Genomic DNA, 18,619 nt, shown 5'->3' with positions numbered 1-18,619 from the left:
ATCAATGTAAATCTAAACCAATACGTATTCGTATTACTGGTACATAAATTTTTCTCTATGATTTTAATTTAAATATTATAAAAAATATTCATTCCGCAATTTTTACTAACTTTTTTGTATTTCTTTTTCATAACGATAAAAAGGATATCACAAATCTGTTTCAAGTTGACAAGAATTTTGAAGAACTCTTTGTAGGTGATAACGTGACTGTAACCTGTACTGTTGTTAAGTACGTATACTCTAAAATTAGATGGGTAAAAAAAGCTTACCATGATAATAGTTTTAGTACGTTACTGTTATATTTATTAGAACAAATTAAAGTTGAACAACACAAATTCTTAAAATAAAAATTTTATTCCAGAAATAATGGATATTACATGAAACAACACTAGATATATCGATCGTGCTAGATTCTCTTGATCGAAAATATGCAGAATTCCGATCAAGCTGAATACACTTGCGAAACGTGGGACAGAAACGTTTGATATAACTATAGAAACTTGGACCTGAAAGTTCAAGGTAATGGTATGAATAATAAAAATAATAATAACAACAACAATAACAAACAATGATAATAAGAACATTACTAATAATAATTGTAACAGTAACAATATTAGGAATAGTAATACTATACCAGCAAGTCTCAAAAAAATAATTCCTCATTACATAATTATTAGTGCCAGAAATACCTACCATAAAAGATACAAATATGAATATCACAGAAATTGTCTTGGGGTAGAAGGATGCTTTGAATACTATTACTCTATTTTGCAAAACCAAAGGATCACCAACATCTGGTTTTATGTGGTACAAGGATGGTGAGCCCTTAGAATCATCGGAACAATTCAGATCATTAGACAATAATTAAAAATATGAGATAATATATCTTTTGGACAGTGACAGTGGAAATTGCTCGTGTCTTGCCAGAAATCACTTTAGGGAAGTCCGAAAATCTCAAAAATTCGTGGTGAAAGGTATGAAAACGTTACATGCATTATTATATCCTTTTATATAAGGAACTAGCAGCCCCCCGTCTCGGCTTCGCCCGAGACTTACTAAATAAAACACCGTAGTGTGTTGACATGTAATGTGAAACATTTTCAGTTATAAATTTTACACATATTCCTGATACATCTAAGAACAAAAATCTTCTTATTGAAAACATATTTTTTCAAAATCCTTATAGTTTATTTGGTTAAATAATGAGGTGTAAAAATTCGAAAAAATTATTATGCTGAAAAGTACCGTGCGTTCTTTATACGATAAAATAATCGGTGGCCATAAAAAGCCGTTGATTTACAGTTTTCCCCGTGTAATTCACGAAAACGGTTATTTTTTAAAGCTGTTAAGATTTTAAACCCCCAAAAAATTTATATTAAAAAAAAATTTTTTTTCTCATATCTCACAACTTTATTACCAGAGCAACAAAGTCCTGAAACTTAAAACCTACATTTTTATTGCCACAAAAACACAAATACATTTTCTACTCATTAAAAAATCTGAAGTAGGATTTTTAAAGATTTCAGAGATTGCTGTGAGGGAACAATGAAAAGCTAATCTTTCACGTAATGGACTCTTTAGTTGTCAATTTTGACGCTGCTGTTTCAATCTCGATATATTTTCTGCGTCAGTTTCTTGACGCCTAAGTAAAATTGTATTTATTAGATACACTTGAAGTTTTTCTTCCGATTCACCCTCTTGCGACTTTTGGCATGCTTAAAATTTGTGTGACCCCTAAAGCATGTTTTCTGTCAACTTTGTTAAGTTCTAATCCATTTGTTGGCAAGGTAGTTCGACGTCCGATGGCCCTAAAAAAGACCGGTGAGCTTTTTAAGTTAACTCTTTCTTGACTGCAGTTAACAGCAATTGTGACTGCCTGGATACCTTAGGGAGATCTTCTCTGGCCTGCTGTTAAAAACCCAGACTGATCGGGAGAAAAATTAAAAAGTCCAAAGCTTTGGGGCTAGTTGTAGTGCTCTTTCCCAACGTCTCCCGGTATAACGTCAAAGACGTTGGTGTCTAAAGCACCTTTTTTATTTGCAGATTCAGTTGTTTCAGTGATCTTAGATGGGGAGATTGGTTAGTGATACTTGTCCAGTGGAGGCTGTCCCGTTGGCTCAAGTTTTTTTTCCTAAATAGCTGTTATAGGTTTGCCCAACGCAGACTCTGGAGAGGATCAGTGATTCCTGGTTGAATGCTTAGAGTCGAGAGGGTAGTATAGGGTCGTCGGTCCCCGGGTTTTCCAGCCTCGCGAAGAACAACTCCGCAGGTGACGTTGTGCGTCTGCTAGTGAATGGTTGACTTGGTTTAATAGTGCCCGTCTTTAGTTAATATTGTCTTTTAGTCGAGGAATTGCTTCCGGAAATAGTAGTAAAAATGTATTTGTTGGCAAGGTAGTTTATACTTAGGTGGCCCCTAAAAAGAACCGATGAAATTGATGGTTAAGTAGGGAACGTAAATACCTCTAATGGCCCTAAAAAGCGCCAGTGGTAAAACTTCCAGGTTATTCTTATTCCTGATGATGAAGAGCTGGCTACGGTTGCTTGATTCTTACCCTGAGAGTCTCGATATACGGAGACTGCGATAGAGGGAGGTGAGCTGCTGACCAAAGAATATCTTGTCTCGGGTCGTTCCCCGGATAACCAACCGCTCATCGTTAGACGAGAACATGTGGGTAAGCGCATTGGGGACGCGACGACCAAGAAGGTAGCCGTTGTGGCTGCCCGTGCCCCTCAGAGCTGTTTTCCCTTGCTTACATTTGTAGCCACAAATTCTCTAACTGCACCCGGTAGAATGGTGGGACTGCCACACAACTATGAAGAGTTGGTGCAGATTGTGCTCTTGCTAGATATGTCTCCTGGTATTGTGGCAGAGACGGCATCAGTTGGAAATAATTTTTTTTTTTTTGATCGCACTCGTCGAGATTCAGGGTGAATGGACACCTAGGTCCCTTTCCCCTTAGAGAAGAGTGTCGTCCGTAACCGAGATACCCAGCTGCAAGACTATTATGAGCATTCTCAATAGAACTCGTTGAATTGCCGAATATCGACTACAACACTATGGAGACGCTCCAGCCTATTATAACCACACTTATTTAATTATGTTTCAGGTAGCTTCGATTTTATTTCGACGCCACCTGGCGGATTTTACTGAACTAAAGTGAAAAGCTGGCATATTTTTGCAAAACTTTGAGCTCATTTATTGCTATTGTTATTAAATTTTTTAAGATAAAAACTATACTAAAACCATCTAGGAAGTATTATGAATCAGTGTGCAAAATTTCAACAAAATCGGTTCAGTAGTTTTCGCGGTTAGCGATTACAACGGTTTTAGCGCTTCTGCTTTATATATTAGTAAGATAAGATAAGATTATCTGTCTATACTATATATATATATAGACAAAAGTGAGATTTAGTTCTTCGCAGCCCCCTCCCCTCTTCAGCTACCTCTCAATGCGTATAGTTGTTTGCTTATTTTTTCGTAATTTTTGATGTAGAAATACTTTAAGCAACCTCTTTTTGCTCCTCCTACCTTCCCCTCTACCATCGCTTATTTAAGTAATCTTTTCCTTGTCCATCTCAACTATTTCTGAAGATATCATTTTTAATTATTAAAAAATTCAACGGAATATTAAGAATTAAACTGACTAAAACAATCAAGCTCTAAAAATAAGAAATATCTACGCAAATATATATATCTACCTATCGTGTGTGGTGAATCAAAGGGGTCATTCTCAGCATAATTTTTTTGGTTTTTTTTTGGTAAAGGTTCTAAAAAAAAAATATTTTAGTATCTAACTTATAGTTACATCTTATTTCTAAGATTATAGCTAGTGTTACGTAGGATAAACAAGCTGGTAAGGAGGTGCGACACGAAAAGAACTCAACTCGTTAGTCAATTATTTATTAGCTTCTTGAAGGCAGAGGTGTGTGTGTTTCGCGCGGTGTTTTCTACTTATCGTTCGGTCTCTTGCCTAAAAGACGCTCGAGTGCCCCGATTCGTGTCTCGCAGGGCCTTATATAAGCTCTTTCCCCCTATTGGTGTCCTTTACTAGCGTAGGCTTGTCGTTACTAGGGTGAGTCAGTATGATATGCCCAGCATATCGTTCATAACACTAGTTCAAGTAATAGAAAAATATTAAATATCCAATTATTTTTGTATTAAATATTACCAATTCTTATTTGACAAATGTGAATCACGTTAACATCAGTTCAATGACAACATTCATATCGCAAATCAACCAAAAAAAAGTGTGATAAAATTTAAAATGTTTAAATATAACTAACGTAGTAACAAACATTTATTATTATTAAATTATAAATATACTTCTAGAATACCCAAAAAATATGCAGTTTCATACGTCTTATTGATTTTAGCACATTGTTTATTAAGAAGAAACGTCACTAATCTAACATAATTATTTATTAATTCAATACTTTTCTTACTTTGAACTGTTTTGTGATTAATGCAAATTAAAGTTTGTTAAAAATTTACAAAAAAAAATTGAATATTTCAATTATTTTTTATGCAATAAATATCCTGGGATGATAAAAAATATAAAAAGAACTAAAAATTACTTATCTTGTGGGGTACATTGCTGTGGGGTAAGCATCTTGTGGGATACTTGCCAATTATCATTCAAAATCAAAACTCATTTTAATTGATATCTTGTATGCTGTAAGAATGATAGTTACGGTATTTGCAAATGTACGAAGTTCTTATTTTGGCTCTTATTACAGTTATTATTATTCTTATCATAATAATTATCATCGTTCTCCCGACTATTATTGACATTATCATTATTTTAATTGTCGTTACTATAGTTATTATTACGATTGTTATTATTATTATTATTATTATTATTATTATTATTATTATTATTAATATCATTATCATTATTATCATCGTTATGACTATCATATATTATTATCATTATCATAATGATCATCATCGCTATTTATTATCTCATTAAGGTCAACATAATTATTATTATCATGTAGCCCCATTGCTTTACTCAGACTTGTTTACAAAAATATTATCTTATAGAATTATAAGTTTCTCGTTAAAAAAAAAAAAAAAGATTATTTAATGAATTGATAGTGTAAACAACGTTCGTAAAAAATTAACGAGATATTAATCAAAAAATTTTATTTTCCTCTAAGATTTTTGTTAAAAGTTATTTGTAAATGTTTGTATAACTTGAAACCCGTATTATTCAAGACAAGTAGATGCTTTAATTTTGATATCTTATTACTATTTGAGTAAAACAATTCATATTTGACACAATGTAAGAATAATTTAAATGCAAAAAATAAAGTTCATAAAAATATGCAACCATACTTTACTAAGAATAGAAATAATATGTCCAATCAATTATTCAAGTAATAATAATTATAAATATTCTTTTTTCTGCTTCACCATGTACTAAAATTCTTACTATTAAGCAGTTTATTATAGTCAGGAAAAAATTAAAAGTAATTGTTCTTGCAAAGATAAAATGATGTTGTCACCTGTAGGTTATTAAAAAAAAAGCATTCAAGGCAGCCGTTATTTTGAGATAGAAAATTTATACAATTTATCGGGTTGCATGATAGATTGTTTGGTTTTGTATCATTTAACACGAATGTATTGCAAGAAAAAAAATTATTCATAGTTTAAAATAACGCGATCAAGATTGCCATACTAATCTCATTACTTGAGTGATTTAAAGTAACAAGTCAGTTGTACATTTATAATAATATTACAGGCATTAAAAAAAACATTATTTTTGAACAAACAAATAATTGAAATCCTCAAAATCAAAATAAATGAAAGGTTTATTAGCCAAATACCGAAATATCAAATTTGTTTAATTACTAATATACATAGTTTTCTACGTAAAAAAAAACAGAAAGGCAGTTATATGAAATGCAACATCAGTATCAAAATCTATAACGACTAAAAATCATGACATTTGTAGTTCTTCAAAAGATGAGTCAATTAACATTCCAGATCATACATAATTAAATAAGTTATCATAATTTGTAGACCCAATGGTATATATTTGTTAGTGTTTTCTTAGGGATTTTTAGGTAGGACTAAAAACACTTTTGAATATAATAAATGTGAAAAACATATTCTGATTTACTTTTATTGTATGCACTGTGTTTACTAGTAAGAACTCAACAAACTTTAAACTATTAACATACATTTATATTGACTCGTAAGGCATATAGCAATACAAAAATTCAAATGATATATAAGTTACTATTTCGTATATTAAATTCGAAGACCCTTATTTTAAGTTAAAGCAGGGTGTCGCCTAAAGGAGTGCGCATGTCGTAGAGATTTACTAAAATACGTACACACATGCTTAAGATAATATAACTAAAACAATTTGTAAAAATCTTAGGATCTGCAGTAGTTTGTTTTTCAGTGTGTCTCCAACTCCTTGAAAGTTCTTAAGCTACATGGATTTTCAAGATACGAAGTAGGCTATTCACTTTTTTTGGCTTTTACATCATCTCAACCGTAATTGACATATTATATTTTTATAGTCTTCATGGAATTTAAAATATTATACAAGATTATATATGTCTTATTAGGATGAAACTTCTAGCTTCCGCAAAAATAATATGTAAAATTTGCTAACCATGCTTCTTGGATTTATTTTTGTACCTATGATACGGATGTACATAAACAATAGAAACTAACTTTTTATTATTCTGCACAATGACAATTTTTCATAAAAAGATATATAATAGTTGCTATTTAAATACTAAACTATATATCCTGAAATAATTCAATACGTTGCTAAAACGAATTTTGTTACTTTCAAAAAATTAAATAAAATTAGTTTTGTATTCCACAGTTACATTGTGTTCATGCATAGTAGCAAATTATCTATCTTTTAAACATAATTACATAATCGTTTCTCACTTCTGCTTATTATTTTATGCAATTAATTTTACTTATTTAGTATTTATATGTCAAATTAATTGATTTGTTCGAAATTGTTATTACTAAACAGGTTTTACTTATGGCCTTAAGTATCATTTTCTCAATGGAAACTAATACATTTTAATCAATTGAATTATTACTTCAAAGATTTGATAACAAGTAACGTAACACTTTACATGAAAAAAAAATTCATCATCGCAATAATATCACATGTATCATATTATTTGTTAACTGAAAATTTAACTTCTCAATAATTAAACTGTAATTGTTTGTACCAGAAATATTATGATTTGTGTAAAAATAAGCTATCAATAAAACTACATTCTAGAAAAAAACTATTCTACGACCGTTTCATTCTTATTGTTAAAATTCATTTATATCATTAGTTTTCAAGTAACAAAATTACGTACTAATTGAATATTTGTGTATGCATCAACAATTATTGTTTTTCCTTATTACGCACAATAACATCATAAAAATATTTAGTAAGAAAATGTAGTATTAACCAAAGGATATTTTATTTGCAATCAAAATTGAAATATTTGTACAAAAAATGTTTGCATCCTCTTTTAAAAATTCTGATTTAATCGTTATTATTCTAAGTGGTGACAATAATAATAATAATAATAATAATAATAATAATAATAGTTATTATAATAATAATTATAATAACAATGCCGATAGTTATAAAATTTATGGCAACAATAACATAAATGATAATGTTTACAATAATGATTTTGGAGCTCTTTATAGCTACAGGATTTGTTTGTGAAATCAGAAGTCGATTTTTCTAAGTTTTAGATGATTGAACTGAGGACATCGTCTGGACAAAGATATAGTATAGGATATACACAAATGATTTATATGACTTGCTTACTACCGTCACGATTTTTTGGCAAATGACTGCCCGATAACTTATCTATGAGATCCACATAGTGACCAACCCAGCGTAAACCTCATGATGGTTCATATCATATAATAATCCGTACTAGTTACTGCGTTATAACATGCTTTTTGAGGACAAGGGCTATGTAGTTCGCAGCACACTAAAATGGCTTCTATAAAAGTTTGCATGATCTATAGGTGCGTAATTTATCGAAAATTTGATAAAATACAGAAGGAAAGAACAATCACCATTTTAAGTCAATGAAACATTGAAGATATAAATAGAGGGAAAAAAAATTATTTAGTTTACTCCATTGCAAAATTTTATTATCAGTTCCACTTGCTCCACGTACCTCTAAAGCAATTGTGTCAAAAAAACATTGTCAAACACAAAATGTCTACATAAGACAATACTTCCATTAACTTAAAAGCATGTAGACATTACCCGTACTTTTGAGGAGAGATCCAAAAGCAAACCAGGTGTGGGTCTCAGGACCCCCGGCAGATGTGAAACTTTCAACTTACATGTTATTAAGATTGGTATAACAGAAACTGAGAAAATTAACTTACACCTAATTTAAATAGTTTTTTAAATAAGTTACTAATGTTACATCTGATTCGAGCATTCAAGACATCTTATCCATATGATCTCTCCAACAAGTTGGCAACAACTAACACACACTATAATGAATGAATCTATGTTACCAACATTTTACAACGCAAAGCCAATTCTTTGCCAGCTGATTTAAAAGCCAACAAATTTGTAGTACGGGAAATGTACGCGAGTAGTGCGGGTAACACTTTGAATCATAGATCGTACTGTAGGCAGGCTTCCGCGAAATTTTAAAATTCCAAAACATGGAAGAGATGAAAAGTCTGTTTTTTATATAAAAGCAGACAATTAATAAAACAATAAAAAATGAAGTAGCAATAAAAAAAAACATTTTTTTCTCTAGTGGTTTAATATGTTTTTTTTTCTTCAATGAAAATTCGTTTTTCATCATTCAGGACATTAGATTGGAAAACAAATCACTCAAGATTAAGTATTAATGAAAAATAATACTAAATAAATAATAAAATGGTGATTTCTCGCGTTTTTGCATGATAATACAAAATTTTGTGGTTATCCTGACAAACGGTAAATACAAAAGTTGTAGATCTTTCTATTATCTACAACTATTACGTTTAATTTTTCTTGATACGAGGTACAGATATCATTTTCTACTAAAAAAACATTTTTTTTAACCATTAAGTGCTACATAAATTAATATTTTAACAATAACAATTAAAAAGTCTCCAAATCTTGAAATAATGATTTTTACGTAAAATTTGACGCAGAATACGATTGTCATAATAAAAACTCGATTCATGTTGGTGGCAATTGTTAAATATCAATTGAAACAATTAAATTATTAATAACTATATTAGTTTGTTGATAATTTTTTTTTTCAATGTTCAACTCGTTAGCTACGAAAGTGCCATTGGTGAGAATTTGGTAGCTTTTAAGGATTCAGAGCTATACATTGTTTGAAATGAGTCTCCAACCACTATTATGACATTTGTTACAACTAATAAAATTGAAAATAGGCGATAAAAAAAATTCCTCGGACACGTATCTCTAATTTTTTAATATAGAAACTGGAAAACAATTTTCAGCTGAATCGGAGAGGTGAAAATAAATTTTTAGCAAAATCCGTTCGGTTTGTAAAAGAATGACCCATGTACAAAAACTGAATAGTGTTACGTGGGATTCTAAAGGTTCGAGGTGCTTAATAACAACGCGGCAGTTAAATTCAATCAATCACTTTATTGCTGTATTCCTTGAGGGAAGGCGCTTTGCGATTCCGAGTTACTTGTTGCGACTATCCTCCTTCTAGTCCCGACGTTCTAGAGCCCTGTGGCCACTGCTGCGGGCCTTTTTATGCTCTTTCTTCCCCCACTTGTGCTCCTTCCTAATACTAATAGCTGAGGCCCATCCCACGTAGTATGTTTCATACTGTACGTGACAATAGTTTCACTAGGATCTCTACGATTTTAAAAGTTTTTTACTTATACGATTTAGTAATCAACGAATTGATACGCTTTTTTCTCGATACTTCTTTTTATTGTTTTAAACTTCGTTTTAGTAAAACTCTAAAAATAATCATGGGGTAATCAAAGTATTAAAGACAATTTACTTTGAATTAGAGAAAAAATTATTTTTTGGATTATCGTACATTTCTCTTTTCCTTAGATCACCTTTGTAAAAGTCATTAATAAATTTGAAATTAAAATAACGGTGTAGATTTTCAGTTATATTTTCGAGCAGCATCGGAGTAGTTGTGTTATTATTTGTCCAACGTGAACATCAAACTAAAAGAATGTACATTTATTTATTCATCATTTTTTGTTTGAGGTAAAATGCTGTAATCTGTAATTTTGTCAAAAAAGTGTTATTTGATCTTTTAAAATTTTTTACTTATTCATAAAAAAAAAACACATAACCGTAGTTATTAAATGCTTTACTGGCCATCACCTTATTTTACAGCCCTTAAAGTTTAATAGGAAATATAAAAAAATGTATGACCACAAACCAATAGACGGAAAGAACCGAAATGCTGTAGGGTTTTGTGCTTGTCATAAATTGTTAGATATTCTTATTAAAAAGTATCACCATCAACTAACATGATAACGAACTTATATTTCATGTCTACCAAATTATTAATAAGATATACAATATCGTTCAAGTCAAAATTTTTATGTTATTGTAATTGTATTAACAAATTTAACCATTTTGAAGGTAACGAGTATGCGTATTCCAATGAATTTTTAGGATATAGTAATTAATATTATAGTTTTTTATAACTGTACTGCAGTATTTTTATAAAGAACCACTAATTGCGAGTACATGAATACAAGCACTATTTGAGATTCTTTGACATAAAATTGAAAAAAATCATTGTATTTTTCCATTGCTACCTAAACTTCTTTATGATTCTCTGCGCACTACGAGAAATGTTCCATAAAATGAACCAATACATGCGTTAGAAGTTTTTTAAATCAACACTACAGCACAAAGTGAATAATACATTGAACTATCCTTGACCTTGACATGGTAACCACCATCCCCACCACCACCACTCCAAACTAATCGAGTATTGAAGTCCATTGCTCCCACCAATTACAATGTTTAGTGAGGCCACGTATCCACTCGCAGCAAATAAGAGCTACTTTTGCTGCTACTCTTTAAATTCGACGACCAATCTACTTTGACTCACGAGCTTTTTTTCTCCTACCTCACTTGGGTTAACGCGAGCTCAACCAAGTGCTTTTTTCTCCTACACCAGCAAGCTTTAGATATTTTTGGCTTCTTGTATTATTTTATTCACGAGTGTTCAGACTATGTATTGATCTTTCGTGTCTAGTATGTCGATATGTTTATAATAAAGAGATTTTGTTGCAGATGATTTATATAAAATTAGCATTTTATAAAGACATGTAGACGTACCTACGCGTTATGGCATCTGATTCAATTCTTCTTGCACTGTTGGGTATTACATTGGTTACAAGTCGACAGCTAGAAGAGTTTTTACATGAAATGCATGCAAAAAACACGCTGTCATCTGCTACTTAATTATTTTAACTGTTTTGACCAACATTTTCAGAGTATAGAGATATTAGTGGAGCACGAAGAGCTGACCTTAAGAGTTGCGAAAATTGAAGCAATTCCTTACCAAGCTCCACTGTATTATAGCGTGACACTTTTTTCTCCCTTTTTTTTCTTGTGTAGTAGAGACACCCTGACGTTGGTCTTTTTTACCAAGGAGATAGAGCTTGTTTTTGCCTTTTGCAATGCTATCTTTGGAGAATTGAGATACTCTACGTCCATCGAAAATTTATCTCTACTGCTAAGACCAGATTTCTCGTTGTCGGAGCAGTTTCAAAAGATATTGTAAATAAATTTGATAGCAAAGAACATCCGTAACCATTAAGCTGAGGTATGTTTTGGTCAAATTGACGATTTCAACGACATTACCCTTTATTTTGACACTCACACGTACGTGAGATAACCCATGGTAACTCTTTTTATACGCGCAGAAAAGAATTACAAAAATTTTGAAAGTAAAAGCAATGGTAATCCTGTGATAATTTGTCATTACGTTAATTTTTACCATAAATGTTCATGAATTTTTATGGTACTTTACAGTAATTTTTATGATAACTGTAAAATTTATCCAACATTCACTATAATTTTTACTGTTCGGCAACGGTAAAATTTTCCCTGAAAGTGAATATAGCTATAGGCTGCAGGGTCACGTGGTCTGTAGGGAAGTGCTGACCAGATATCTCTGTTGTAGTGGGCTATATAAACCGTATGAGAGAACGAGATAGACAAATATCCACACAGGTCTATAATTTGTAGGTTAGTCCGCGCTTTAGCAGACAACTGATCAGGTGCTCGGCTTTCCCCTCCAGCCAATGTGACCCTGCATCCTACAGCTATATATACTCTTTCAGTGGAAATTTTACCGTTACCGTATAGTAAAAATTATAGTGAATTTTGGATAAATTTTACAGTTATCATAAAAATTACTGTAAACTACAGTAAGCATTCATTATCATCTACGGTAAAAATTTACGTAATGACAAGCTATCACAGGATTACCGTTGCTTTTACGGTAAAAATTCCTGTAATTCTTTTCTGCGTGTGCAAATCTTCCAACAGTAATTACGAAAGGTATGACGTAGAGTAACGTCATCTAAGCCTTTTTTTTACAAAAAACAGTTGTATGAAACAGATTCAAAGAAAGTTTATTAAACATTTATCAACAACAAAGCACCTACCTAAGCGCATACTAGCAAGTATCATTAATAAATTCATCCACAGAAATGTTGAGTGAGCAAGATATCAATAGGTATTAGCTATATACGACAGTGATGTCATGAACGTGACACGTACAGCAGAAATACTGGAAACCATTTCGTTGTTCGTTAGTTGCTCATGAGACTTTTCTAATCTAGCACCTACGCAGTTACATAATTGTATTTGTAGAAAAATGTCGGATGAGCACTATCGTATGGCAATGGCAATCCTTGTGGGAGATTATGACCAAAGGCACGAGGTTGGCGTCTCTTCTTGTGGCCGTGATTCTCATTTGATTACCTATTCCAGCAACGCCACCGAAGAGTCGAGGCAATTAGACCTGAAACCCAGCAAAGATTATTGCCCTTTACCTATCAGTAATCAGGTAAGGCTATTTGGCAATTGCATTTCAATATTTAAATGTCTCTAAGATTTTTTCTCAAAACTGAACGAAATTGTGGTTTTATGCAAGGAGGTACACGAGACGGAGTTGGATTGCGCTGAATTTGACAAAAACACAATTAAGGTCACTGTAAGTATCAAAATGTTTTTCTTTGTCCTTCTTCTCATTTATTTTTTAAACGTTTTATGTTTTGCATGGTTTATCCTTAAATTAAGTAGAGAAAGTCGATGAGAATTTTCTAATATTCTGGAAGTAGAAAAAATGTTCAACTGTCAAAACTCTTGTAATAAAGTGTAATTAATGGGCATAAAGTAAATCTCATCAAAAAACTACTGGGCGGGTAAATCAAGCCTCGAATAACGTTTAATAAGAAATTCGTGCACTGCGACAAAAACTGTTGGGATCTTTTCTTATAATGATCAGAATACATCGAAAAAGGGTTTTGGGACGTAATCGTACCAGTTTTCTTTGTTGTAAGACAAATAATGTAAATAGAGCGGAGTTTTTCTTTGAATTTTGCTTACAACTTGTTTTGAACCATCGCATTGCAAAAGCAGCCGAAGATAATTTGTTCATTATTTGATAATTTATTCATCAGTACTAGTAAAATTAAATAAATTCTTTTTTTTGATTAGGTGTAGAGCAAGACAAGTGCATAAATCTCCATCTAAAGCTTTAACTTCACAACATGATTAACTTTAACATTTTTTAATAAAATTATCAAAAATTCTCAATTCGTAAAATACTACTAATAGAAATCTTTGATGACGCGCAACAATTTTTATCCAATATTTAAGATGATGTCACACAACGATTAAATAAAAAACTCATTTATTTACTCTAGACCTTACTATGGCAAACTTTAAATATGGATTCGATTTAGGATACCGACTAGAATAACAAGGATTATGGATAATATTAAAAATTTTGTTTACACAAACAAATTGTTATAACTCTGTCTTTTATTTTTCGGTGTTGCAACGAATCTCACTTGATATAGTATATTTGTATACGAATTAAAAATAATAACTTTAATAATGTATTTTTAACCATATTTATCAACAATTAAGTGTTTATTACGATTTTTAATATTAAAACTCTTTTTCAACTTATAAAAGTTTTACTAATTATGTACGATATATCTTGTTATTCAGAAGGGGTAGCAATCGTTACATTAATTCATAATACCTAAGAAAAAGAAAATATAATACTTTAATACTTTGATGTTTTATACATTTATGTGTCTCCTCGCTAAATAAAAAATTGATATAGTTTTATAAATCCATGTTATAATAAATCATTACATTAAAAAAAAAATTTGTTATGTAATTACATACACTTTAAACAAACAAGTCTGCACGTTTATCGTATTATATAAAATACATGTACAAATAACAAACAGTATTTTACATTTCTCGTTTTTTAGGATTGGAGTATATTTACTGTCGCTACCACTAATATGAGTTACGCCGGCGTATGGAAAGTTATCAAAATCATTGTTTTTAATAATACCGTTAACGATTCCGACTGTCTTGTGCTCTATTCTCCAAGTTATTTCTATTACGTCCTCATCCTCATATTAACTTCAAGACATCTGTTTTTTTTGGATGACTTTAACTTGTGCCTTAAAATTTCGTCAGAGCAAAAAGCGTTAGCACTTATAAATCGTCCATTTTCAACATAAGACAGATTTTTAATTTAGTATAAAGGTTACCTGTGTGGCTGAAATGGTGTACGTGTGTGTTTATATTTGCAATTTTTTTGACTTACTCAAGTTATTATAATTCAATTAGGCTCAACATTCGTCAGTTGTTTTGGGTTGACTGTCTAAGCTAATAGTTGAAATTTGGATAAGTTTTATTTAAGGAAAAAATTTTTCTAGCATTTTTAGTGCTGTACTCTTGAAAACTTATTTGTATGTTATAACAAAATAACATTAAAATTCTATCCTATTGTAACACCTTTTCTTCGCTGCCTTCTAAATTGGTTGTGTCTCACATGCAAGATAAAGTATTTTGCACAAATTCAGCCACTCATTTCCTTTCTTTTCCCATCCTTTCTTCCATACACAAGCAATTTGTTTTAAAATTATATTAAGAATAAGCAGCCGCGGAGTGGTAACAAAAAGTAAGGCTCATAAAAAAAATACACTGCAAGAGAGAGCCCTTAAATAATGCTTTTTTATAAGTACGAAGTATGAAGTAATTGGTAGGCACCCTCAAATTTTCGTACGTGGAAGACAAAATCAAACTTTTTCTATGCATGCATCGATGACTTAATTCATGCAACCTGCGGTTCTATATTGATTTATGCTGTTAATTTAAGTCAAAATTATTTACTGTCTAACTGTAAAAATTGATTTGATAATAATTATTGCTGGAAATATGTTATTATAATTTTTTTAATCGTGTTAAAATATATTTTATCAAGTAAAATTAGTTGCCACACAATAAAATACAAGGCGTCAAAGTTATAGTAATTTATTGTGTTGCAAATTTATTTTATAAAAAATTGAGATTCAAATAAATAACTAATATCTTTCTTCGACATTACAGTTCTTGGTATCTTTGGAAAAAGTCATCTTAAAACTTTCATCTAGCTTTGCTGTACGTTTAAGGAACAGAAAATTACTTTTGAACAAATTAATCGTTTCGTAATATCACTTTTAATCGTACATAAAAATCATTAAGCATGGTTAACGATCCCTTAAAAATGTAAGAAAAACTAAATTTTGAAGAAATGTTACTAAAAAGGGGTAGATCTATGAAACTGTGAAATTCTTATTTTAAATAGTATTTTTTGCACTCTTTTTCGCTATCATTTTGCGATAAATTGACTAAGACAATCTTACCAGCATCCTTTAGGAAACAATCAATTAAAAAAATACATTTTACTAAGATATTTTTTAATATATAATGCCCCAAAAAAATTACAAGTATAATAAGAAAGGAAAATCTGATCAATTTTTACTGTTTGTTTAATAACAAAATAAGCCAGCACGGTTATGCCCCAAAACTATTTTTTATATATTCTAATTATAACATAAAGTGATTTTAACAAATTTTGTCGTAGTTAACAGAAAATTTCTTATCACATTTTTTATCCAACTGTCTATACTTGTCAATTAAAACAATATTTTTTTCGTTTAGGTCAAAGGTACATCGATATTAGTTCATGGTACTAAAAAAATTCAACTAAACGAAGCTACAATGACGGTTGGCATTCCCGATCAGTGTGATATGGATAGAGTCGAGGCAGGATTCCGCTCCGACGACATCTTGTATATTCGTTTCCCTTCAAAGAATAAGCCAGCTGTTGAAGTATAGACAGTTAAAAGTGTCAAAAGTTTTTAATAATTTAATATCTAAGTAAAAGAAATAAAAAATGTTAAAAGTAAAAGAATTAAGTGATTGTACTTTATTTAAAAATCTATTTTTTATCTACAATTCTAGAAAATATGTTGGAGTTTTTGTAGTACTGAGCTCATTCATAAAAATAAAAAATAAACAAATAATAGTTGGAAATCTTTGTGAGCTGTCTATAAGTTTAGACAAGCTGATGACATATTTGTCGAATAATATAAAGAAATTACTGATCACATTACCCTTCCTTGCTATAAGGGCTGATATAATTTTTGGAATTCGAGGATCAAAACAAGGTATCACAATTGAAAAAATACTCACTGAATCGTCATAAATAAAACTCTGATTCATACTTCAAAATTTTGTTTTTATTCTAAGATTATAGAACAGTCTTATACATTTCTAGTACAAAAAACTTTTTTTTTTACTTTACACTAAATATCACAACTTTTTTATTTGCACTTAAAATCGAAATATATTTAATTATCGTATATCAATATGACAACTACTGGGTTCTCAGCTTTTCTCTTTCAATTGAGTGAAGTTTTCTTTTTATTTACTATGTTCTAAACAGATTAATCGTATGGAATATTACAATCATTTCATAATTAATGCCACACTTTTTTTGCGATAAATGATATAAGTATGCGTCATATTAATGTCTTATTCACACAATTTGTACTTTTAACCATCGCAGCCAACGCTGTTCTTATGGGGTATAAGGCCACGGAGGGCGTGTTTGCGCATTTCTGTATTGAGAGTAAACCGAAAATTTTTTGCCATTATTGTATAAAGTATTGGTTTTCTTAGTTTTTCTAATTTTTTTCATCTTCTTGCATGGTTTTCTTACAAAATGTAATAATAGGCGTCTGTGATACTTTTCGAATAGGAATATGATTAAGCTTAAGACAAATCCACTCATTAAGAATACGAGCAACGGGGTGACGTCAGTAAAACTTAATTGTGTAGATGAAGTTCCTTTATTAAATTTTTTTTTCGGCACATTTAATTTTTTTTTTCGGAAAAGTATACCATTTTCTCTGTATTTTTGAATGCTGAAAAAAATTATTTTCATGAGTTCTGATTCATTAATTAATGTTAGTACATACTTACTGATGGTTCAAGAATTTAAGAAGGGGATCTCCTTTTTTTAAACTTATAGCTACTTTTTTGGATGCACCAAGTGGAAAAGCTAAGAGTTTGCAAGGGGACATGTGAGTATTTAGTTTTATACTAAGGCCAGTTGTGTAGAAAACTACTTTTTCCTTGCAAACCTGAAACATGATTCATATAAAAAAAATAATACATATGTTTCCCAACACAGGTACGATAGAAAAACATGTTAAAAAAAGTTTAAGTTGAAAATAGATTTATTAAATAAAACTGTTATTTTTAATAAACGTAACAAGTGGATGTATGGTGGAGGCAACAAATTAAACCCTTGGAAGTAAAAGCATTTAAAAAAAAAAAAAACATTTGGTGAGAATAGTGTATTACTCAATAGTCTTTCATAAAAAGTTAGAAAATATTTCTATTGTCAGTAATATAATAACTTTTTGCATACAGAGAAAAGTATACCATTAGTTTTAATCCTTGGTTAACACAAAAAGTAACGCATAAAGTATGGATGACGTTAGTAATGATAGAACGTGTAGGAAAAACACGTCAAAAAGTTTTTGTGAGTAAAACAAATATATATATTGTACAGTAAAAAAACATGACATTTAATTAGCTAATGACATTCGTATATTTAAAAAGCTATTTAGGTATAAATATTACAAAAGTGCGAAGCGAACTTGATCTGTCTAGCATTAGCGAAATGTACTTTTCTAAAAACTTACTTTCTTGTTAAAGTTGAGTACAATGAATGAAAGAACTGAGGCTTAGTATTTCAGGAAAGGCTGCTTCGATTATGTTTGCCACCAGTAAGGTTTTATAAGGTTTTCTCATCCCTGTATTTCCGTACTAAACAATTTTTTGAGCTTTTTCCGTTCAAAAGTAGATTAGAATTTTGGCTACATTTTTCTAAGCACATAGCAAACTACGAGCCTGCAGCCTCGCTGGAGACTGTGTAGTCACTAGAGGCTTAAGAGCAATGGGCGACACTGCCAGGGCATGACTCAGGTATCTACCCAAGAGATTGTTTGGGGGGGGGGGTGGAATATTGATGAAATTAATTTTAAGGTA

General features: G+C 30.7%; 1 protein-coding gene across 1 annotated transcript; it reads left to right on the top strand.

Annotated features, from left to right (window-relative positions):
• The first annotated feature begins 942 nt into the window (after positions 1-942).
• On the top strand, positions 943-16,396 carry LOC149375433 (uncharacterized). The gene is made up of 4 exons (XM_089589110.1): positions 943-974; positions 12,857-13,052; positions 13,140-13,199; positions 16,220-16,396. The coding sequence occupies exons 2-4, from the start codon at positions 12,861-12,863 to the stop codon at positions 16,394-16,396; spliced, it is 429 nt and encodes a 142-aa protein (XP_089445236.1). The 5' UTR covers positions 943-974; positions 12,857-12,860.
• Positions 16,397-18,619: the final 2,223 nt, after the last annotated feature.

Source organism: Copidosoma floridanum, unplaced genomic scaffold (genome assembly GCF_036245765.1).
Source record: "Copidosoma floridanum isolate Cflo_tuat_1 unplaced genomic scaffold, Cflo_Japanese_pri ptg000007l, whole genome shotgun sequence".
Classification (NCBI taxonomy): Eukaryota; Metazoa; Arthropoda; class Insecta; order Hymenoptera; family Encyrtidae; genus Copidosoma; species Copidosoma floridanum.
Note: the sequence above shows the minus strand (reverse complement) of the source record. Positions and strands in the feature narration are given on the sequence as shown.